Source organism: Myotis myotis, unplaced genomic scaffold (genome assembly GCF_014108235.1).
Source record: "Myotis myotis isolate mMyoMyo1 unplaced genomic scaffold, mMyoMyo1.p scaffold_m19_p_11, whole genome shotgun sequence".
NCBI lineage: Eukaryota > Metazoa > Chordata > Mammalia > Chiroptera > Vespertilionidae > Myotis > Myotis myotis.
The window spans coordinates 42,512,450-42,531,574 of NW_023416315.1; the positions used below are offsets into that span (position 1 = coordinate 42,512,450).

A 19,125-nucleotide genomic window follows, 5' to 3' on the forward strand; every position below is an offset into this window, starting at 1 on the left:
CAACAATGTTATAATGAAACCACAAAGGATATTGAATGAAACGACTTTACTTGGGGACCTGTTGTATCCTGTAACTTCTCTTTAATTATTTGGTTTCTCAGTAGGTTTTGTCAATAAAAAAGCCATGCAGCCATTGGCTAATTTAGTCATGGCAGATTGCTGTGTAATTGCATTTAGAAAATGCAGAGTAATTACCATATAAACAACACTGAGCCAGAGGAAAAATGCACACATGAACTATGCAGCTGACCTGCCATTCTCTTAATTAAAAAGTGTCAGCCTACACTAGCCTATTCAGTAGGAGAAGTTGAGATTAAAGTGGGTATGATGCAACATACTTTCTGTATGTTTGCATCTTCAAAATCATGACAGTTAATATCTTGACCTAATTTGGAAAATCCACATAGATGCCAGTATTGCTTTATTTTCTTAATCTGAGGTCCTAATCTATAATTTTATATGTATATGGTTATTGTACTTACCCTTAGGTCTTAAGTTCTTTTTAAGTTTACTTTTAATGCTTAAGATTAGACCACATTCCTGGTCTTGATGGACCATAAAGGGTTTGCTAGTGTTTTGGTATCAGATTATCTAGCACTTTTCCTTACCTTTAACAAACTTCAATATTATAAAGTATTCCAAATGCTTAAGGTCTATAACAGTACTTCTGAATTATATAGCAGGAGTAAGATATAGGAGACATTAAAATTAGCGTATAAAGGATATGGCTTTAGATCTGCCTTTCTTCCTATATGATCTAAACAAGTCAAACACATTCGTTTCTTAGGATGATGGGAAAACAACATGACCTTTCTCAGTGATTAGGGATTTCTGCATTTGTTTAAAATAAAAATGTTATTATAATCTTCTTTAAAATCTTTAAAAAACAGTTTTATTGAGATGTAATTCTCACACCATATAATATATCCTTGAAGTGTCAATTCATTGTTTTTAGTATATTCACCCCAACCTAATTGTAGAAAATTTTCTTGCCTACAACCTTGGCTAGAATTTCTAGTACAATGTCAAACCCCATGGTGTCTTAACATAAAGGAAGGAGAGGGCCGAGTAGGCAACCACAAGGGGAAAGAGATAACATCAAAGGCTTCATAGTAAAGGAATCCAAGTGAGTGCCGATATGTAGATGGGTGCATTGAGGAAGTGCTCAGAGCCCATGTGGATATTGAGCATGGCTTTGAAGGCAGGAACAGGCAAAGCAAGGCAGAATGGTACGGGTGACTGAAAGAGAGACCAATGATGAGTGCCCGGTGGGTTACAACCAGAAAGGATCAAGGTTTGGGAGAGGCAGACAGGCAAGCAATAGCCTAGTTGGGAACATCTGAGCTGTAACATGATGAAGCCCAAGGCTGTCAGGTTGGAGTGGTCCTTGGTAGATTCTTTAAAAGCACATGTAATTAATCTCTGATGAATTCAGCCAGTCTACAAAGCCTTAGTGCATTTGTGCAGGGACGTTTGAAGGAGGAAAGTCATGGACAAATTCGGTCTCAAAATTCATCTAAAGTTTAGTCCTCCCCGTCTTGAATTTATTTCAATGTAAGAACCAGCTTCCAATTGATACCTCCATGTGTATTGTGTGTATCAATAAACTGTGTTTTTATTCATACTTAATAGAAATACACTTGGAAACTATAGTTCTTCTGTAATCTTAATAGCAATCTGGTAAGTTTTGCTCTATTAAGGTTTTGGTTTCATAAAACATTTCATAATTTTATCTCAAGTTGCCAAAGAATGAATTGATTGTTGGGTTTTCACCTTCACTGTGAGCCATCTGGTGCTACAAATCATTAATATTGCTTATTAGCTTTTCCCGTCAGCCAGACTTGAAAGCATCTGTCCCCATTAGAAAGAGAGGCACAGAATCAGTCTGCCATGTGAAGCAAGGCATTGCGAACAAAACTTTTACTGCAGAGAATTTAAAATTTGACTTCTAAATGTTTGCATGTTTGAAGGTGGTACACATGTTCTAATTTTTAAGCATCAATTGTGCTTGGGTTGCAAAGCATGTGGTTAGTTATCCTCTTGAAAATTTATTTGCATATTTTATTATTTTTACGCTTTCCAAATGCATTCTCCTTGACTCATGTTACTTTGCCATTTACTAGCTATGTATAACTTTGGAGCAATAAACTTGAGGATAATAATAATACTGACCTCCCAAAGTGGGGGGAGGGGGGAAGATTACATGTGGGCCCCCATGGTCAGTCCTCAGCGCACAGCCTCAGAGCTGTGCCCACTCCCACGTGGGAACCAACTATTCCCAACACTGCAGTAACTCACACACAGTGCATTACAATTTTAATTAATGTCAAAAATAAATCAGCAAACTTTTGAATTGGCAAAGATGAAAAAGTTGTTGTCTGTACTTGTTAAGCGAGAATTTTAAAAAGATGATCTCCCCAATATGATGATATTTTTGCTTACATTCTTGGAATTTTATATTGCCTTTCTCGGGGGAGTTGGGAAGCCCTTTTGGACACAGGATCTAATTTATTTTTTCAGCTATGTAGGAAGCTCCAGCAGGAACGACCATCGTCTTACAGATGGTAAGAGAGAGGCAGATGGGTGAAGTGGCTGGTTAGACTGTTTCATGATGTAGGCATAAAACGAACGTGGAAAGAGAGAGTTGTAAAATGAAAAAAAAGTTATTTATAATTCTGTTGAGACATTTATCCAACTTTTAAAGTGTTTTCTTAAGCATCCTTCTTCCGACAGGATAGTTTACTCGTCCATGAGAGGATACCTGAGATAAAATTGAGTGGCCTAAAGGGTTTAATATATATGATTTTCTATTAACTGAAAATGGCTGTAGAGAATTGCCTTTAATTTTGGTCCTCCAGCTTCAATATTAGGCTTATTATTGCAGATATTGTTTTTAAAGAGAAAGATATGTTAAGCAGATTATATGTCTAATGAAGGAAGCTATTAATTTCTTTTTAAAAAAGCCATATTTAGCTATGAAAAATTTATTTTCTTCTTTGCATTTAGAATACCTTTCTCCCCACTGATAATACCAATTTTGCTTTTGAAATGGCAAGCCCGTTTAATGGTTTGGTTTCAAAAGAGAATAATTTTATAATTACAGTGTTCTGGGTTTGGCTGAGTCATAGCTAATTTTGTTTTATTTCGTTTTGTGTGGGGGTGTATGAATGTGTGAGGAAGAATGAAAGGATAAGGTTTAAAGGACTTCCCTCTCTGAAATTAGAGGCTGTCTTTATCATTTTTTAAATTTTATATATTGATTGATTTGAGAGAAAGAGAGAAGAAAGAAGGGTAGTTACAGGGGTCTGTTCAGCTAGATTTCAGGTGGTTCTGAATAATGGTAGTTCCGTAGTTTAGTTGTAATTTTGATGTAGCCCTAGGAGGATGCCAGTACTGTGTTTATTTATACTACCACCTTGACTGGAAGCCTGGAGGCTGTCTTAATCCTGATGTTCAGCGCACATGCCGGAGGGCCTAAAACCCTTAGGAGAAGATATCTTAGCTACAGGTCTTGGAGTCTAATATCATGTTACTGGAAAAGATCCAGAGAGTAACTACCAATATTTATGAAACAATAGGATGAAAATGTGAAGCTAGACATATTCTTCTTTAAAAATAATTTTTTATCACTATGTGGAAAGGTTGGTGGTGGGTACTGTGGTTGAGGGTAAGGGAGAGAGTAGTGCAGGTCTCAAAGTGAAAAAGATAGTCTCTGCATAGAAACTTATGTTGGTTAAGGAGTAAATAAAGTGAGTGGATAGAAGAGTAAGGGCCATAATCACCATATCTGTATTTTAAAGAGGAATTTCATGATGAGGAACATGATCTGACTGAAGTATAGCCACCTTTAGTTTAGGGCAAAAATACTTGGAAATAATGGTCGTTTGTCACTAAAGTTTTATTTATTTTGGGGGAATCTCATTTTCTTACTAATGTTTTAGATTGTCTTTATTTGGCCCTTCTGGTATATCACTATTTGGAATTTTTCTAGGCTGCCCGTTTAACATTTGTGCTATTGGAAGTTTAAAGCAAATAAAGGATATTAAATGACTTACAAGCCTTTTTTTTGCAGACACAGATAATGTATAAGTGGATAGAGCCCAAAATCTGCCGGGAAGATCTCACAGATGCTCTTAGGTTGCCCCCTTCTGGAGAGAAGAAGGATTGTCCACCTTGCAACCCTGGATTTTATAACAATGGATCATCTTCTTGCCATCCCTGCCCTCCTGGGACGTTTTCAGATGGAACAAAGGGTAGGATATCAGTTAGTCCAACACTCGGACCTTTAGCATACTAATCTTGTTGGACTCCTATAACTTTGTTCTAATTGTTCTTATGAAATCATTCTTTAAAACATACATTTTTTTTTCAGAGACTGAAGTAGAGTTGAGAAATATGATAATGGTATCATGAGACTGCAGTGGTTTATTTAACATATCGTAAGGATTGCTTTTTAATGGCAAGACACTCTTATGGGAGGACTCTGCCTTTGGGTAGTGATAAGAAGTTCCACCATATTAAACGATTAAGAATAAGCACTTCATTTGCAGAGTATGTGTACACAGATATTGATGCAAGCATAAAATATGTCTTCTAATTCAGCTTTATATTGGAATAATAAGTCACATTTTGTGCAATAATATAAAAACTTGCTCATTTTAATCATATAGCATATTATATTCCCTAAGTAAATTGTTTCAAAGTGTGTAGTTGGAAAATTTTAGTACTTACCAAATAATGTCGAAGGTGGTTAGAGAATTTGTTTTAATTTTGGTAGACAGGGATTACAGTGCATTTTAATTGCAGATTTCTTACTGGAATATAGCCATGCAGCATACGTAATTAATATCCTGAGCCTTTGAGAAATAACATGAAAAGGCCTTAAGAGTCAAATTGTCTTGGGTTTGAGTCCATATCTGGCAGGCTACCAATAGTGTTATCTATTCAAGTTACTTAAACCTTTTGAACTTCAGTTTTCTCATCTAAAAATTGTGGGTAATAATATCTAGCTCATCATTACTGAGCAGGTTATATAAAAATGTCTCCTGCAATACTTTGGTACTAGAAGTGTTTCCTCAGTGAACATTTTCTCTCCCTACCCCTTCTCTTACTGATGTGATAATGCAAAGTGTCTTGGGTAAAAAAAAAAAAAATGGTTAGAAAAGACCCTTCCATTTCAGTAGGGCAGATGTTAATTTAAATCAGGTTTATTCATAAACCTTAACTCTTTCCAAACCCCTCAACTCCTAGTATTTTTTTAACATTTAACATTTTGAAGTTTAGTATTTTGAACTTCAAGTAATCAATCCATAATTAAATTGCATGATATGCTGTTCCATTTAATAACCAATAGGAAGTGTGAAATGTTTACTTATTCATGAAGTGAAGGGTACTGATTCTAAAATCACATGTAAGAGAATGTGTTTCAGACTTACTTTTCTTGTAGGGGATAATTCAGTCATGGCAGTTACTCCCAGAAATGAGGGGGAAATCACTTTAAAAGATTTTATATTTTTCCCTTTTCAGGTAAGTCAAGTATATATGTGTATAATGTATCCAGAATTATTTTTCTTTCAAGATTGTTTTTGAAAAAGTTATTAATTCTTCAGGGAATTGGTGGCTCAGGATTTCTCCTTCCCCCTTCCCTCTCTGCTAATTAAAATTCAGCAGTGCTTGGAACAAAGGGAGAAGAAGTTGTCAAGACGCAGTTTAACAGTCAGTTTGCCCCACTTGTCTCCTGCAGAATGTAGACCATGTCCAGCGGGAACAGAGCCTGCCCTTGGCTTTGAATACAAATGGTGGAATGTCCTTCCCGGCAACATGAAAACCTCCTGCTTTAATGTTGGGAATTCAAAATGTGATGGGATGAATGGTGAGTTCAGAGTCGGCCTCTTGGATGTATTTTGGCAGCAGAGACGTTCAGTTTCAGCTCTTTACGAACATACTACCTGTGGGTACGAGAAACTTCCATCTTACTTGGCTGCTTGCCCATCTTCGGGCCCTCACATAAAAATAGTAACTGTGGCGTTACAGCCGGATGACTTTCCAAAGGAATATAAGCTATTTTGCATTGGGCTCAGTGTAGAGGTAGATGTTGAGGAGGACCAGTTATGGTTATAAATACCAGAGTAGATTACTAAGGGAAGTAATGACGTCTATGACATTTGCCATTTTGAAGGGTAGGGTGGCAGCATTTCTGCCTGGATTAGTTTGTTCTGGCTCAGCACTGAGCCGTGGTGAGAGGTTGTTAAATCATCTCTATCTCTTTTTGCCTATGAAGTCTGTGACCCTGATTACAAAATACTGATGAACCCCACTTACTGAAAACTTGAAAACATGACAGAGTTCTATAGGATGGTTGCTGAATGTTCTTACATTTTAAGTTCTTAGAGAGCTTAGCACTGAGTTGTGCCTATGGTATGTTGGTTGTTTTTGTGCAGAGGACAGATTCCCCTCTCCCCCCATCACCTTCTATGTACATCTGTATCTCCCATACTGTTGACAATTGTAGTGTGTGTGTGTCTCTCATATTCTTCTGAATCTTCAGTGAGGTAGAACCTAGTCTTGTCTTTTTATCCCTAGTGCATATCATGGTTCTTAGCACTCTGAGTGCCAATCAAATGAGTGAATAAGTGAATGAACGTAGAACAAGAGTTAAATTAGGGAACAACAATATAGAAAACTATAAAAAATAACTCTAGACTTCAGATCTTCTTCATTAAGTAATTTGAGGTTTCTATTTCTCATTGGCTACCTGGAGACTAGGATTTTCTATCTTATTGTATTAGAATGAATGAAGACCATCTGTTTTAGTTTAAAAAAGATAGTCATGCCTCACCGAGAAATAGTTTTCTCATTAAATAACTTTTATGCAAAATATGCATTACTTGATTATTTCTGAGGAATCATAAGGAATGTCTTTATTGGTAGGTAGGAGTCTACCTCTATGTGTAATTTGCAACTTCAATTTAAAAATAGGGAATTCTTTTGAAGTATTTCTAACTTTGAAACACTACTGGTCTTTTTGTAACTTCATTTAAAAATTCTTAGAAATCAGTAATGGAATTTTTACTAATAAAGATGATCTTTGTCATTTCCAGGTTGGGAGGTGGCTGGAGATCATATCCAGAGTGGGGCTGGAGGTTCTGATAATGATTACCTGATCTTAAACTTGCATATCCCAGGATTTAAGTAAGGAAAACCCATTCTGATTTCCTTCTGTAAGAACCCTCATGCCTGTTTCCCTCTAGAAATAGATGGAGTAGGATTGCCTTTATAAAATATATTAACATTGTGATATCCTTAGCAAATAGCAAGTAGGGAAATATGTTTAAGAATATCTATAGAATCAGTGATTGAGAAACTATCACTATAATTGTGTATTAGTTAGACGAAGCTGAAAGGTTTAAACAATATTTTATCCAAATGTTACAATAATCTTGATTTTTGGATGCTTAATGAGGATATCTTAGTCCAGGTTATATGCAGTAGTATCTTATAGTTTATATGTTTATTTTTCTCTATTAGCATGTCACACATTTTAAAATCTCATTTTGCTTTAATCTTCCATGTTGAAATTTCCCGTAGGTGTCTTTTGCTTGCTTTAGGATGGGTGGTAGCCTTTATACCAGGAAATTCAAGCACAGTAACATGGTTATGGAGACTTCATTTATAACAAAGGGTATGGCCAAGCAGAGAGTGAGTGAGGAAAGAGTTGGGCTGTAGGGAGCAGTAGATTAGGGTATGAGGAGAGCATGGCTTTCAGCTTAATGTAAAAAGCGATAATTTCGTTCCAGATTGTATTTAGAATGCACTATAATATTGTAATTTTAATGTCAAATAGACCACCAACATCTATGACTGGAGCCATGGGTTCTGAATTGGGAAGAATAACATTTGTCTTTGAGACCCTCTGTTCTGCTGACTGTGTTCTGTACTTCATGGTGGTAAGTGAAAGAATGGCTTTCAAAGGCCTATTTAGAAATCTAGAAGCTTAGCATTCTCTTTCAAGTGTGAATTTATTTATACAAGTTGGGATACGAATCCTATTTTTCTTCCCATGCTTAGTCCCTTACAAAAGCATTTAAAAATGTCTAAAGAAGTCACTAAGAATTGTGAAATGACACCCACAAAGAAAGCGTTTGTTCCTCGTGGGAAGGACTGAGGGGACCTTGGCAAATGACAGAAGTCAGAGAATATTAATCTGTTAGAACATTTCTTCATAAAAACATGCCACCAGCAGAATGAAAAATTTCCCCCAATAGCAGTTAAAGCCAGCAAGAAGGAAAAACATGTATTAGTAAGTGAGGGAAGAAAGTAATGTTGTTGTGGACACTTGGAAGAAAGAAAACACTACCTTGTTAAATTTAATCAATGTTGCCTGGCCGCAGTGGCTCAGTGGTTGAGCATTTACCTATGAACCAGGAGGTCAGGATTTGATTTCCTGTCAGGGCACATGCCTAGTTTGCGGGCTCAATCCCCAGTAGGGGTTGTGCAGGAGGCCAATCAATGATTCTTTCTCATTATTGATGTTTCTATCTCTCCCTCTCCTTTCCTCTCTGAAATCAATAAAAATATATTTTAAAAAATTTAATGTAGACCATGGACTTTACAATGTACATGTCATAATTTGGCCCTTTTTTCTAGATGTCCTATAAATCTCAACTCTTAGCTTAAAATTTACTGGGGCTCATGTGGATATTAAAAGGTTGTTGGCTAAGATTTTAGTGTTATAATTAAGAAGTGACTGTATAAGCATGATTTGTTTTTGTTTTTCCAAAGATCCTTTAATAGCTAGTTAAGAGTCCATTAACAATTTCCTCCATGACATACAAGATACATGGAGATTTAAATATTTATTCATGCTTCCTAAGAGCTTAAATGAAGACAAACTGTTTTGTTCTGAAAAAAACAAAATGACTTCATGGTGGTAATAGGAGATCATAAATAATCTTCAACACATCCTTCTATATTATACCACAAATAACCAGTAAGTCTTCAATTCTCCCACCTCTGCCTCCTTTAGTGTTAGTTCTTTAGTGTTAGTTCTTTAGTGTTAGTTCTTCTTCATTCTCAGAGCCATTCCTATTATCTTTTAACAGTAGTCTCCTATCCATTCTTCTTATCTCCATTCTGTCATCCATGCTGCTTTCAAAATATACAGACTGTCAAACTACAGCAGGAAGGCCGAGAGGGTTGGGGGCCGGGGCGGGGTAAGAGATCAACCGAAGGACTTGTATGCGTATGCATGCATATAAGTATAACCAATAGACACAAGACACTGGGGGGTAGGGGAGGCCAGGAGAAGGTCAAGGGGAGAAAAAAAAAAGGAGACATATGTAATACTCTTTGTAATAGTTTAAGCAATAAAACACATATTTTTTTAAAAAAAAATCTTTAGAAACATAAAAATAATAGTAGAGGCATCCACATCAAGCTACCCCCTTACTCTTGGTGGCTTTTTGTTGCCTGTGGTAGTAGTTCTTGAAGTGTGGTCCCTGAACCAACATCACCTGAGAATTTGTTAGAAATGCACATTTCTGAGCCCCATCCTACTCTTAATGGAAAACTCTGGTGATGGGGCCTAGCATTCTCTACTTTTAGCAAACCTTGAGGGTAGTTCTGATACACACTAAAGTTTGAGAACCAATAGCTATAAATACACTTAAAATTCTTTAGCCTGGCCTCTGTAAGGCTTTTTCTACTTTTTGCCTACCCTCTGTTACTAAACCTACTGTGAGTTTTCACACCTTTTTAGACACCCTGAATTTGATAGTGGAGCACCTGGTACTTTTTAATTTCTCTTGCCTTGCTACTCTAGTTTTGAATGACATTCTTCCTTATGCTCTTTTGCCTGGTGAACACCTATCCATACTTCAAAGGCAGCTCAAACTTTACCTCTTTGGGGAATATTTCTTTGATTCCTTTAAGTAAAATGAACAACTCTCTCCAGTGTGCTCCTGAAAGCCTTTTGAGAAAAACCTTTTTTGGTTATGTGAATGTATAAATATATATATTTTTGATCTTTCTCATTTGAACAAATACTACTAAGTGTAGGTTTTGCAATTATTCATTTTGATAAAGCAAAACTGGAGTTTTAGCTCATAGCAGAATCTGTTAGCTGTCTTTGTGTGTGATTTGGTGTTCTCACAGGATTTTTTGAGATATCAATAAAATAGCATATAAAAATGCTCTCAAAATTGTGTAGTGTCTTACATAAATAAAGTGTTAGTTGTAGTAATGCAATAAATTCAATTTATTATTGGAATAAACATCCAGAGAAATGTTATTTACAGAGCACTATCTGCATATTATGAACTCCTTTTAGGAAATGGCATGTATGATGATTTGAATGTTTAGTAATGTGGGAATTCTGTAATGTATGAAAAGCACATTTTGTTGCTTCTGTCTGTGGCATGAACTCAACATGCCTCTCTTTATAGCAGATTTGATTTCTTTATAACATGTTTGACTCCTATGTTTATATCACAGAAAGAAAAGAGACATGTATTGAGCTTATGCCACCATATTGTTAACATCCCAGATAATTCACAGAAGCCCATTTAGAATTCTAGGTCATGTATTAGGGGTTCTGCAGGAAAGGCTAATAAGAAAATTCAGGATTAGTCTTGGTTTTAATTTCTAATTAATTAGATATGTATTACATTATTTGGCTGACATTATTTGCTTTCTAACCATGTTAATGATGACATATTTGTTGGAATATCACACATTTGTATGGTATTTTAAATATTGAATTTAACCAAGAAAATCAGAAATAAATATTACACAAATTAATCCTACTGAAGTTAAAGCACTATCAAAATGAATATTTCATGAACATAAAATAACATTCTGATTAATCTGCACTTGGGTAAGCCAGGAAGTTGCAAGTATAGAACAGGGAGAACTTACAATTTCTATGTAAGAGCTGCCTATCAGCATCTCCCAAGGAAAAAGATAAAAATAGAAAGCCTTGCCATTTTATGAATTTCACTGTGAGAAGTTTGAGGAATTATGTTTCTTCTTCTAAGTATATTTCTCCAAGGTAGAAGTTCACACCCCTACATGCGCGTACTCATACACACACACACACACACACACGCACACACACATACACACAACCCCCCCCTTACACATACTATGATTTGAGACCTTTTTCATGTTACATTGACAATGTGGTTGATATATTGTAATTATTAAGCTAGTGCTTGTGTAGATTTGAGAGGAAGTTTTGAGAATTAATTATAGGGTTACATCTCTGTAGATAAATATTTACAAACCCTGCAGGGTATGCTGTAAATACAAACACATATTTTTAATGAATACACATGTGTATTAATACTGAGTTTATGCTTTTCTGTGTATATTTTTTAAGGATATTAATAGAAAAAGTACCAACGTGGTGGAATCATGGGGTGGAACCAAAGAAAAACAAGCTTACACCCACATCATCTTCAAGAATGCAACGTTTACATTTACATGGGCATTCCAGAGAACTAACCAGGGGCAAGATGTAAGTTCCAAGTTATTATTATTATTTTTAATACAAAGATGATGCTCCAGTGGAGATATATAGAAAGTGGTCACTCGAATCTCATGAAGGAAAAGATAGCTTTTTATTGATGTGGAACCAAGCGTTTGGTTATGGAGTAGATTGGTATAAAAATGGTTATTTTTTAAGAGCAAGAATGTATGAAATGGAATAATACAGTGGATCTTTGAACCGTTCTACACTGTGAACAATTATAGTTACTAGAAGCTTAAGAGAAAGAACATCTAATTTTGTAGTTATTTAAAACCTTACTTTTAAAGCTTTCTGAGACTCTGAAAAGACTGGTGACATGCTTCCTCTTCATCTGAATGATCAGGCATTTGTTCAGGAGGCATTAACAGATGTTGGTTTATAATTTCACTAGAGACCCAGTGCACGACATTCATGCACTGAGGGCAGGGTGTCCCTCAGCCCAGCCTGTGCGCCCTCTTGCAGTCTGGGACCCCTGAGGGGTCCTTAAGTGCTGCTGCAGAGGTGGGAGAGGCTCCCACCACCGCTGCTATGCTCGCTAGCCATGAGTCCGGCTTCTGGCTGAGTGGCACTCCCTCTGTGGACGCGCACTGACTGCCGGGGGGGCAGCTTCTGCATTGAGTGTCTGCCCCCTGCTGGTCAGTGTGCATTATAGCGACTGATCTTTCCGTAGTTTGGTCAATTTGCATATTAGCCTTTTATTATATAGGATTACAGTAATGTCTTCTTTTATAGCCTGGAGAATGTGTGTGGACACAGGATTGGGTTAACACAGAGAATTATTTACCCTCTTTCCCTGCTAGAGTAGACCTTCATCCTCCACTAAGTAAATCTGATTATATGTTTCAATAGTAGCAAGATTATTGTTTTTGTGAATCTCCAAAGATGTGAACTTCCCAACTTGAGAACAAGGTAAACCATGAGTTCAGAAGCTGCCTCAAAAGCTAAGGTGGCAGATGTAGCATTTTCTCTTGAGGCTTTCACTGGGGAACCCACTCCCCAGATTTTACTGGCCTCCAATTTTGTTATTTACGAGTGTTCAGATTACCATTATGCAGGGCATGAACATGCTAGGGGTACTTCCTTGCCTTCTTTTTGCTTTGCTCCACACAAAGAACATTTAGTCTAGAGTAGTGCTGCCCTGTACTGATAGGGTGATGCCCACTGCTTGATGAAAATGAGATCTTAATTGATCCATTATCTCAGTAAGGAAAAGTATAAAGTAAGCCACAGATTCTTGCTCTCCTTTGCAAGTTCTTTCAGTAGAAAACAAAGAATCTTGGTTAGAAAAAGTACTAGAAAGAGAAAGAGAGGAAGGCCCAAAGAAGTCACATGATTGCATCAATATTGCACAATTAGTGTTAGGGTAAGGGCCAGGGTCTTAGTCTTCCAAGGCTAGTCCATGGCTTCTGCCCACCAACACTGTTGGCACAGGGGTGGGCAAACTTTTTGACTCGAGGGCCACAATGGGTTCTTAAACTGGACCGGAGGGCCGGAACAAAAGCATGGATGGAGTGTTTGTGTGAACTAATATAAATTCAAAGTAAACATCATTACATAAAAGGGTACGGTCTTTTTTTTTTTTAGTTTTATTCATTTCAAACGGGCCAGATCCGGCCCCCGGGCCATAGTTTGCCCATGGCTGCTGTTGGCATCTATTGTAGCATTAGGTTTGGGTTCCTATCTTGAGTAACTGGGAGATAAACCGCTAATTCTGCTAGGTGTAAAGTCTATAAAATACGCCCGAGTTAGTACCAATTATGACATATCTATGGTGACTGTGACAAAACTCCTGGGACTCCATTATTGTGGATTTAACACATTCCAGTGTTAAGATTTTCAAAGAAAAAATAACAACAGCCCTGACCAGTTTGGCTCAGTGCCTAGAGCGTCAGCCTGTGGAGTCCCAGGTTCGATTCCGGTCAAGGGCATGTACCTTGGTTGCAGGCACATCCTCAGTAGGGGATGTGCAGGAGGCAGCTGATTGATGTTTCTCTCTCATGTATGTTTCTAACTCTCTATCCCTCTCCCTTCCTCTCTGTAAAAAATCAATAAAATATGTTTTAAAAAATAACAACAAAAAACCCAATTATATTGATCCATTGTCAGTTATAAACTATAAAGCTGGAGCACTCTGCTTATTTTGGTGATATCAACATAAAGCAGTTTGATTGTCCAATGAGCCCCAAAGCAGAAGTCATTAGTTTCTGCTCTCTTTTTAGAATAGACGGTTCATCAATGACATGGTGAAGATTTATTCTATCACTGCCACTAATGCAGTTGATGGGGTGGCATCCTCATGCCGTGCCTGTGCCCTCGGTTCTGAACAGTCGGGCTCATCGTGTGTCCCCTGCCCCCCAGGCGACTACATTGAGAAAAAAACCAACCAGTGCAAGGAGTGTCCACCTGACACCTACCTGTCCATACATCAGGTCTATGGCAAGGAGGCTTGTATTCCGTGCGGGCCTGGGAGTAGAAGCACTCGGGTAAGTGAGTCTACTTTAAGAGAGAAACTCAGAAGTTCCCTGTAATGTTTCTTCAGGAGCTGCAAGGTTGTTAGTGATATTTACAAATGATTTTTTCACTCCCTTTCTCATTTTCTCTCCTTTTACATTTATTGATCACTTGGTTAATATGTTCCATGTACGTGCTAGTTTCTGGGGACATACAATTTTAAGAAAAGCACTCAAATAAGAATTCTTTCAAAAATATTAAATTTCTTGTGGTTCTGTTAAGGCAGGACAAGAAAACAACCTCTGTAGGTGGGCAATAGGAACATGCAGAGAGCAGCAAGTGTGCCTTATAATATTATAAGGGCAAAGGTTGATGCTACATTTTGAATGAAGGAGAAAGCAGTTTTATTGTCTATTTAAACTGACATAACAGGGACGTTTGACTGTGAACATACCTTTCTACAAGATACTAACCTTGGAATAACTACTTTGAAAAGTTCTGAATCTTCTAAACTTTGCCTAAGAAAATTGAGTTAGTTTATAGAAATTCTCTGTAGTAGGATGGTAAAATATATTATGAAAGAAGATGAAATTACTGAAATAGATCTTAAACTAGGACTTTTTTTGAGACACATTTTTCATAGTAACTAATACTTTCTTTCCTGCTATATCATTAAAAATTTTTTACATTTCTTAATCTTAATCAAAGGACCACTCCGCTTGCTATAGTGACTGCTTCTTCTACCACGAGAAAGAAAATCAGAGTTTGCACTATGACTTCAGCAACCTCAGCAGCGTGGGCTCGTTAATGAATGGCCCCAGCTTTACCTCCAAAGGAACAAGATACTTCCATTTCTTCAATATTAGTTTGTGTGGGCATGAGGTGAGTTCTGGCTGCAGAGGTGAGATGGAGCTATGTTTCAACTCAGAGTGAGTTAATATTTCCTATGTTGACGGCCCAGTAAAATCTCTATGGAAACTGACACCCACATGTCAGAAACTGAGCTTTGATCGCTTCAGTCCTCTGTTGCCTCCTAGCGTGTTGGTTGGCAGCTTTCTCCACCAGGGGCAACCTTGCCTGGTTCTCAGCCCATCAAAGCACTCATCCAGTCTCTTGAACCCTAAAGCTTGGAGCAATGGTCTAAGTGCTTTGAGGATCTTTCGTTTGTGTAAAAGTGGATCAGGCTTGTCATCTCTCCTATTTTTTAGGCAGGCAGTTCTAGTTGGAGAAAATTTTACTGTTGTTTGTAATATTGCCATTTTTTTGTCTTAAAAAGTAGAAGACTTCCAAGAGACAGTTGATCCGGAAGTAAAAAGGAGTTCAGCAGGAGACAAATGTCAGTTGATCAGATAGCCTCTGCTAATAAACAATGGGGTTTTCTTTTCTGTGGGAAGAAGCAGACCTTAACTGACACTGGTAATGGGGAGAGTTACAGGACTCTATGTTCAGTATTTTTAAGGGCATACAAGGTTGGGATTTCCACCATGTTTCTTTCTATATTCATTCCTGATTATCTAATAATGGTCTTCATTATGACGGCTGTGCCAAACTGTGTACAAAGAAAATAAAGAGAGATTTAATGATCATATAAATTCTTAAAAAATCTATAAATTTTACATGGCATGACATTTGTCCTGTCCTGATTTTATGTACTAAGTTGGTTAGTTCCTCAGTTTACTCAATAATATATATTAAGTATCTATTATGTTTACTAGTGTGTTAAGCAGTGAATGAAATTAATTCCATTATATATCACACTTCTTCTTAGTCTTATTCCTGTATTACCACTGTCTGTTCTGCCATCTTTTCTCTTCTCCTTCTTTCTCTTTTCCCCCACTTTATTTTTTTTATTTATTGCTTAAAGTATTACAAAGGGTATTACATATGTGTCCATTTTATATTTCCCCCACTTTATATTCTCACTCCTTTCTGTGTATTGTTGACTTTCTCTTTCCTTCCTTAGTAGTGTATTTCTGCTCTTTTCCACTTTTCTCTCTTTTTGGCTTCAACAATTTAATTTGAGCTTAGTAAAAATATGTTGCACCTGTATTGTGGTGAGAAGGCTTGGTGGAGGGAAAACATTTCATAGGTTAGGACTACCAGCTGCATTAACAAAGTGAAATCTTGATTCTTTTCTTTATGCCCACGTGTGCACACTCTACATCTAAGACCAATAAACTACGTTCCTATTTCTTTTGTACATTTCTTCATAGAAATAATAGAGCAAGCTATAGTCCTTTGCATTGGGACTATAGTATATTTAAACATATTATATTTAAAGAGTCTTCCAATTTTTATAAATTATATCTCCCAACTATCCTCCAAATGATTATGAAAATAAACCTTTGTGTTCCCTTAAACTTACTGTGTAGTTGAGCAGATACATGTCCTTGAATCTAAGAGTATGTGAATAAAGACACTTGTTGTGACCAACTGTTTACAATTTTGATGTTGTCTTAGGATTCTGTGGCAATATGGCTTTTATGTTTCTTCTTCAGCCTTCACATCACCTTTCTGGCACACATCAGCCTATGAAGTGCAAGTCTTTCTTGGCATCAACAGTTTTCTGGTCTCTTTGCATGCATTGTTATCCTATGAATTGAAGAGTTCATAGATGACTTATACTTCCTTTTGTTAGATGGCTTTCATCCACCACAAATGATGCTTGCAGTTGGAGGAGGAATGCAGCCTTGAATTAGTATATTCATCATAACCTCAGTGACTCTCAACCCTGGTTGAAACATTAGAATAGCCGTAAGAGCTTTTAAAAAATACTGGTGGCTGGGCCTCCCACCAGATCTAATAAATCAGGATTGCGGTGAGGAGAGAACCACTGCCCTACTTGAGACAATGGCTAGCTGAGATCCAGTTTAGAGAGTGACCCCCAATAAAACTTCGTTATGACTTCATTTTCCTAGGGGGAGAAGACGGCTCTCTGTACCAACAATATAACAGACTTTACAGTAAAGGACGTGGTGGCAGGCTCAGATGATTACACGAATCTGGTAGGAGCATTTGTATGCCAATCAACTATTATTCCTTCTGAAAGTAAGGGTTTCCGAGCAGCTTTATCATCACAATCCATCATTCTGGCAGACACATTTTTAGGTAAGCTTCATTTCGTTCCTATATGCATGTATAAAACTAGGGTACTGATAACCTGTCATAGCATTGGTTTTTATCATCGATGATTAAAGCCCACAGGTAATCCTAAATCATCACTTTGTGACATGGTTAAAAAGCCCCTACAAGTGAGGTCTAGTCATTAATCTCAGTGAGTACAAGGAACTTCTGAATTTATGTATTGACTCAGATGTGATTTGTGTTTTCTGAGAGTTGGCCTTATATCAGATCCTTTAGGAGTTTAAGGCACAAAATAATTTAAAACACCAAAACTAGAAAGAAAAGAAGAACAGTAAACAGACACAATATAAACCTAAATTATAATATCTGTCATCAGTTTTCATCATGTTTTTTTTTCATACCAGAAGTAAGTTGGTGACAAGTAGCAAAGGTGAATGTGCTGAGTTTTATTCCCCATCTGCTTGTCTGTCTCTGTGGTGTCAAGAACATAGGAATATTTTAAGAAGAATTCAGGTTCCTGTTAGTAATTCACAGGGATCAAATTCATGAGACTTTTTGGAGTGGGGCTTAGGAACCTAACAAGGCACATAACAATCTAACAAATCTAACAAGCTTCTTAGATGATTCTAATATGCAGCCAGATTTGAGAACCGTTGCTATGGGTTCTAGAGGAATTGAGCTTTACTTTTCAGCACCAAGGTCAGTTACTGAGCTTGTGCTCAGCATAGGAGCTGTGTCAGTCAGAAGCAAAGGTTGCTGTTATTGCTTGCATTTTGGCGCTGCTATCATTTTGTTCAGGGAAAAAATGCCTTACTTTTAGATCAAGCAAATTTTGGAGTTATTTTTGGAAATTATTAGGGTACAAGAATCTTTTTTTGGGTCAAATATGCCTGTAATGAATGTGAAAGAAAAGCTGTATTAGCAAAGTTGCCCAGCTCATTCGACAAAACTCACCAGAGGCTGAGAAGTATAATAGTGGATTGTTCAAATGTTAGAACTGGAAGGGACTTTAGAGATATTGTGATTATTGCATGAATTTTACAGATTCAGGACATAAGAGCCAAGGAAGTGAAGTGACTTAAGCAAAATTACAAAACTAGGGTATAGAATCTTTTTTTTCCCCCATAGACTGTGGAAAGTTTCTTATTGTCATATTAATTTAATACAATATTTCTGCTAAAATGACAGTATAAAAGTAAAGCTATTTTCAATTCAGATATACAGAGACTAAATAAACTTAATTTTCCCATATTGCTCAGTAATGTCTTTTTTATTGCCATGTAGGAGTGACAATTGAAACCACATTGCAAAATATTAATATAAAAGAAGATATGTTCCCAGTTCCACCGAGCCAAATACCAGATGTGCATTTCTTTTACAAGTAAGTGAGGATGCTGTTTCCCTTGACAGTTTTTTTTTTTAAATCAAAAGAATGTCACTTCAGGGTGCCAGCATAGTAGCTTATAATTAATAGATAATCGGCAATTGGTTCTTAAATAAAAGACTTAGTAAAAAGTAGGAAACATGGAATAGTTTGAAAGCCTCATATAATTTTGCTCATATATATATTTTATATTTAAATATAAAAATACATATATTACATGTTGCCTAATTTATAATATTTTATATAATTTATATTTTGCCTAATTTATATACTATTTTAAATTAGGCAATACTGCCTCTATTGTGTAGGCAGTACTTATTTATAAGTTATACAACTAAACATCAGCCTGAGTGGATATGACATTTTTCCCTGCTGGAGGCTAATTCCAGCAGGTCATAAATGCAAGAAGTTCATCAGAAGGTTGATGGAATTTAGGGCTTCAGCAGGGCTGAAGATCTACATGTTATTGCCTGCTGCCAGACAGCTGAGGGCAGTTCCCCCAACCTGATGGTCCTTTTCTGTTTACCAAACCTTACCTTTGATACATATATCTGCTTTGCTATAGGGCAAAATGTGGGAATAAAAAGCCTTGGGCCCGGAGATTGGGGAGCTTAGTTAGTAAAGCTAAGCCTCCCCTGACTCCCGCAAAATGCCTCCCAAATTTATATTTCATGTCTAG

General features: G+C 36.9%; 1 protein-coding gene across 1 annotated transcript in view; it reads left to right on the forward strand.

Annotated features, from left to right (window-relative positions):
• ELAPOR2 (endosome-lysosome associated apoptosis and autophagy regulator family member 2) overlaps window positions 1-19,125 on the forward strand; it is a 134,371-nt gene that overhangs the window by 91,671 nt on the left and 23,575 nt on the right. The window contains exons 9-17 of the mRNA XM_036328327.1: window positions 4,073-4,253; window positions 5,744-5,872; window positions 7,101-7,191; window positions 7,844-7,946; window positions 11,378-11,515; window positions 13,747-14,010; window positions 14,687-14,860; window positions 16,897-17,086; window positions 18,347-18,443. Coding sequence (XP_036184220.1) covers window positions 4,073-4,253; window positions 5,744-5,872; window positions 7,101-7,191; window positions 7,844-7,946; window positions 11,378-11,515; window positions 13,747-14,010; window positions 14,687-14,860; window positions 16,897-17,086; window positions 18,347-18,443 — 1,367 coding nt within the window. The remainder of the gene's footprint in view (window positions 1-4,072; window positions 4,254-5,743; window positions 5,873-7,100; window positions 7,192-7,843; window positions 7,947-11,377; window positions 11,516-13,746; window positions 14,011-14,686; window positions 14,861-16,896; window positions 17,087-18,346; window positions 18,444-19,125) is intronic.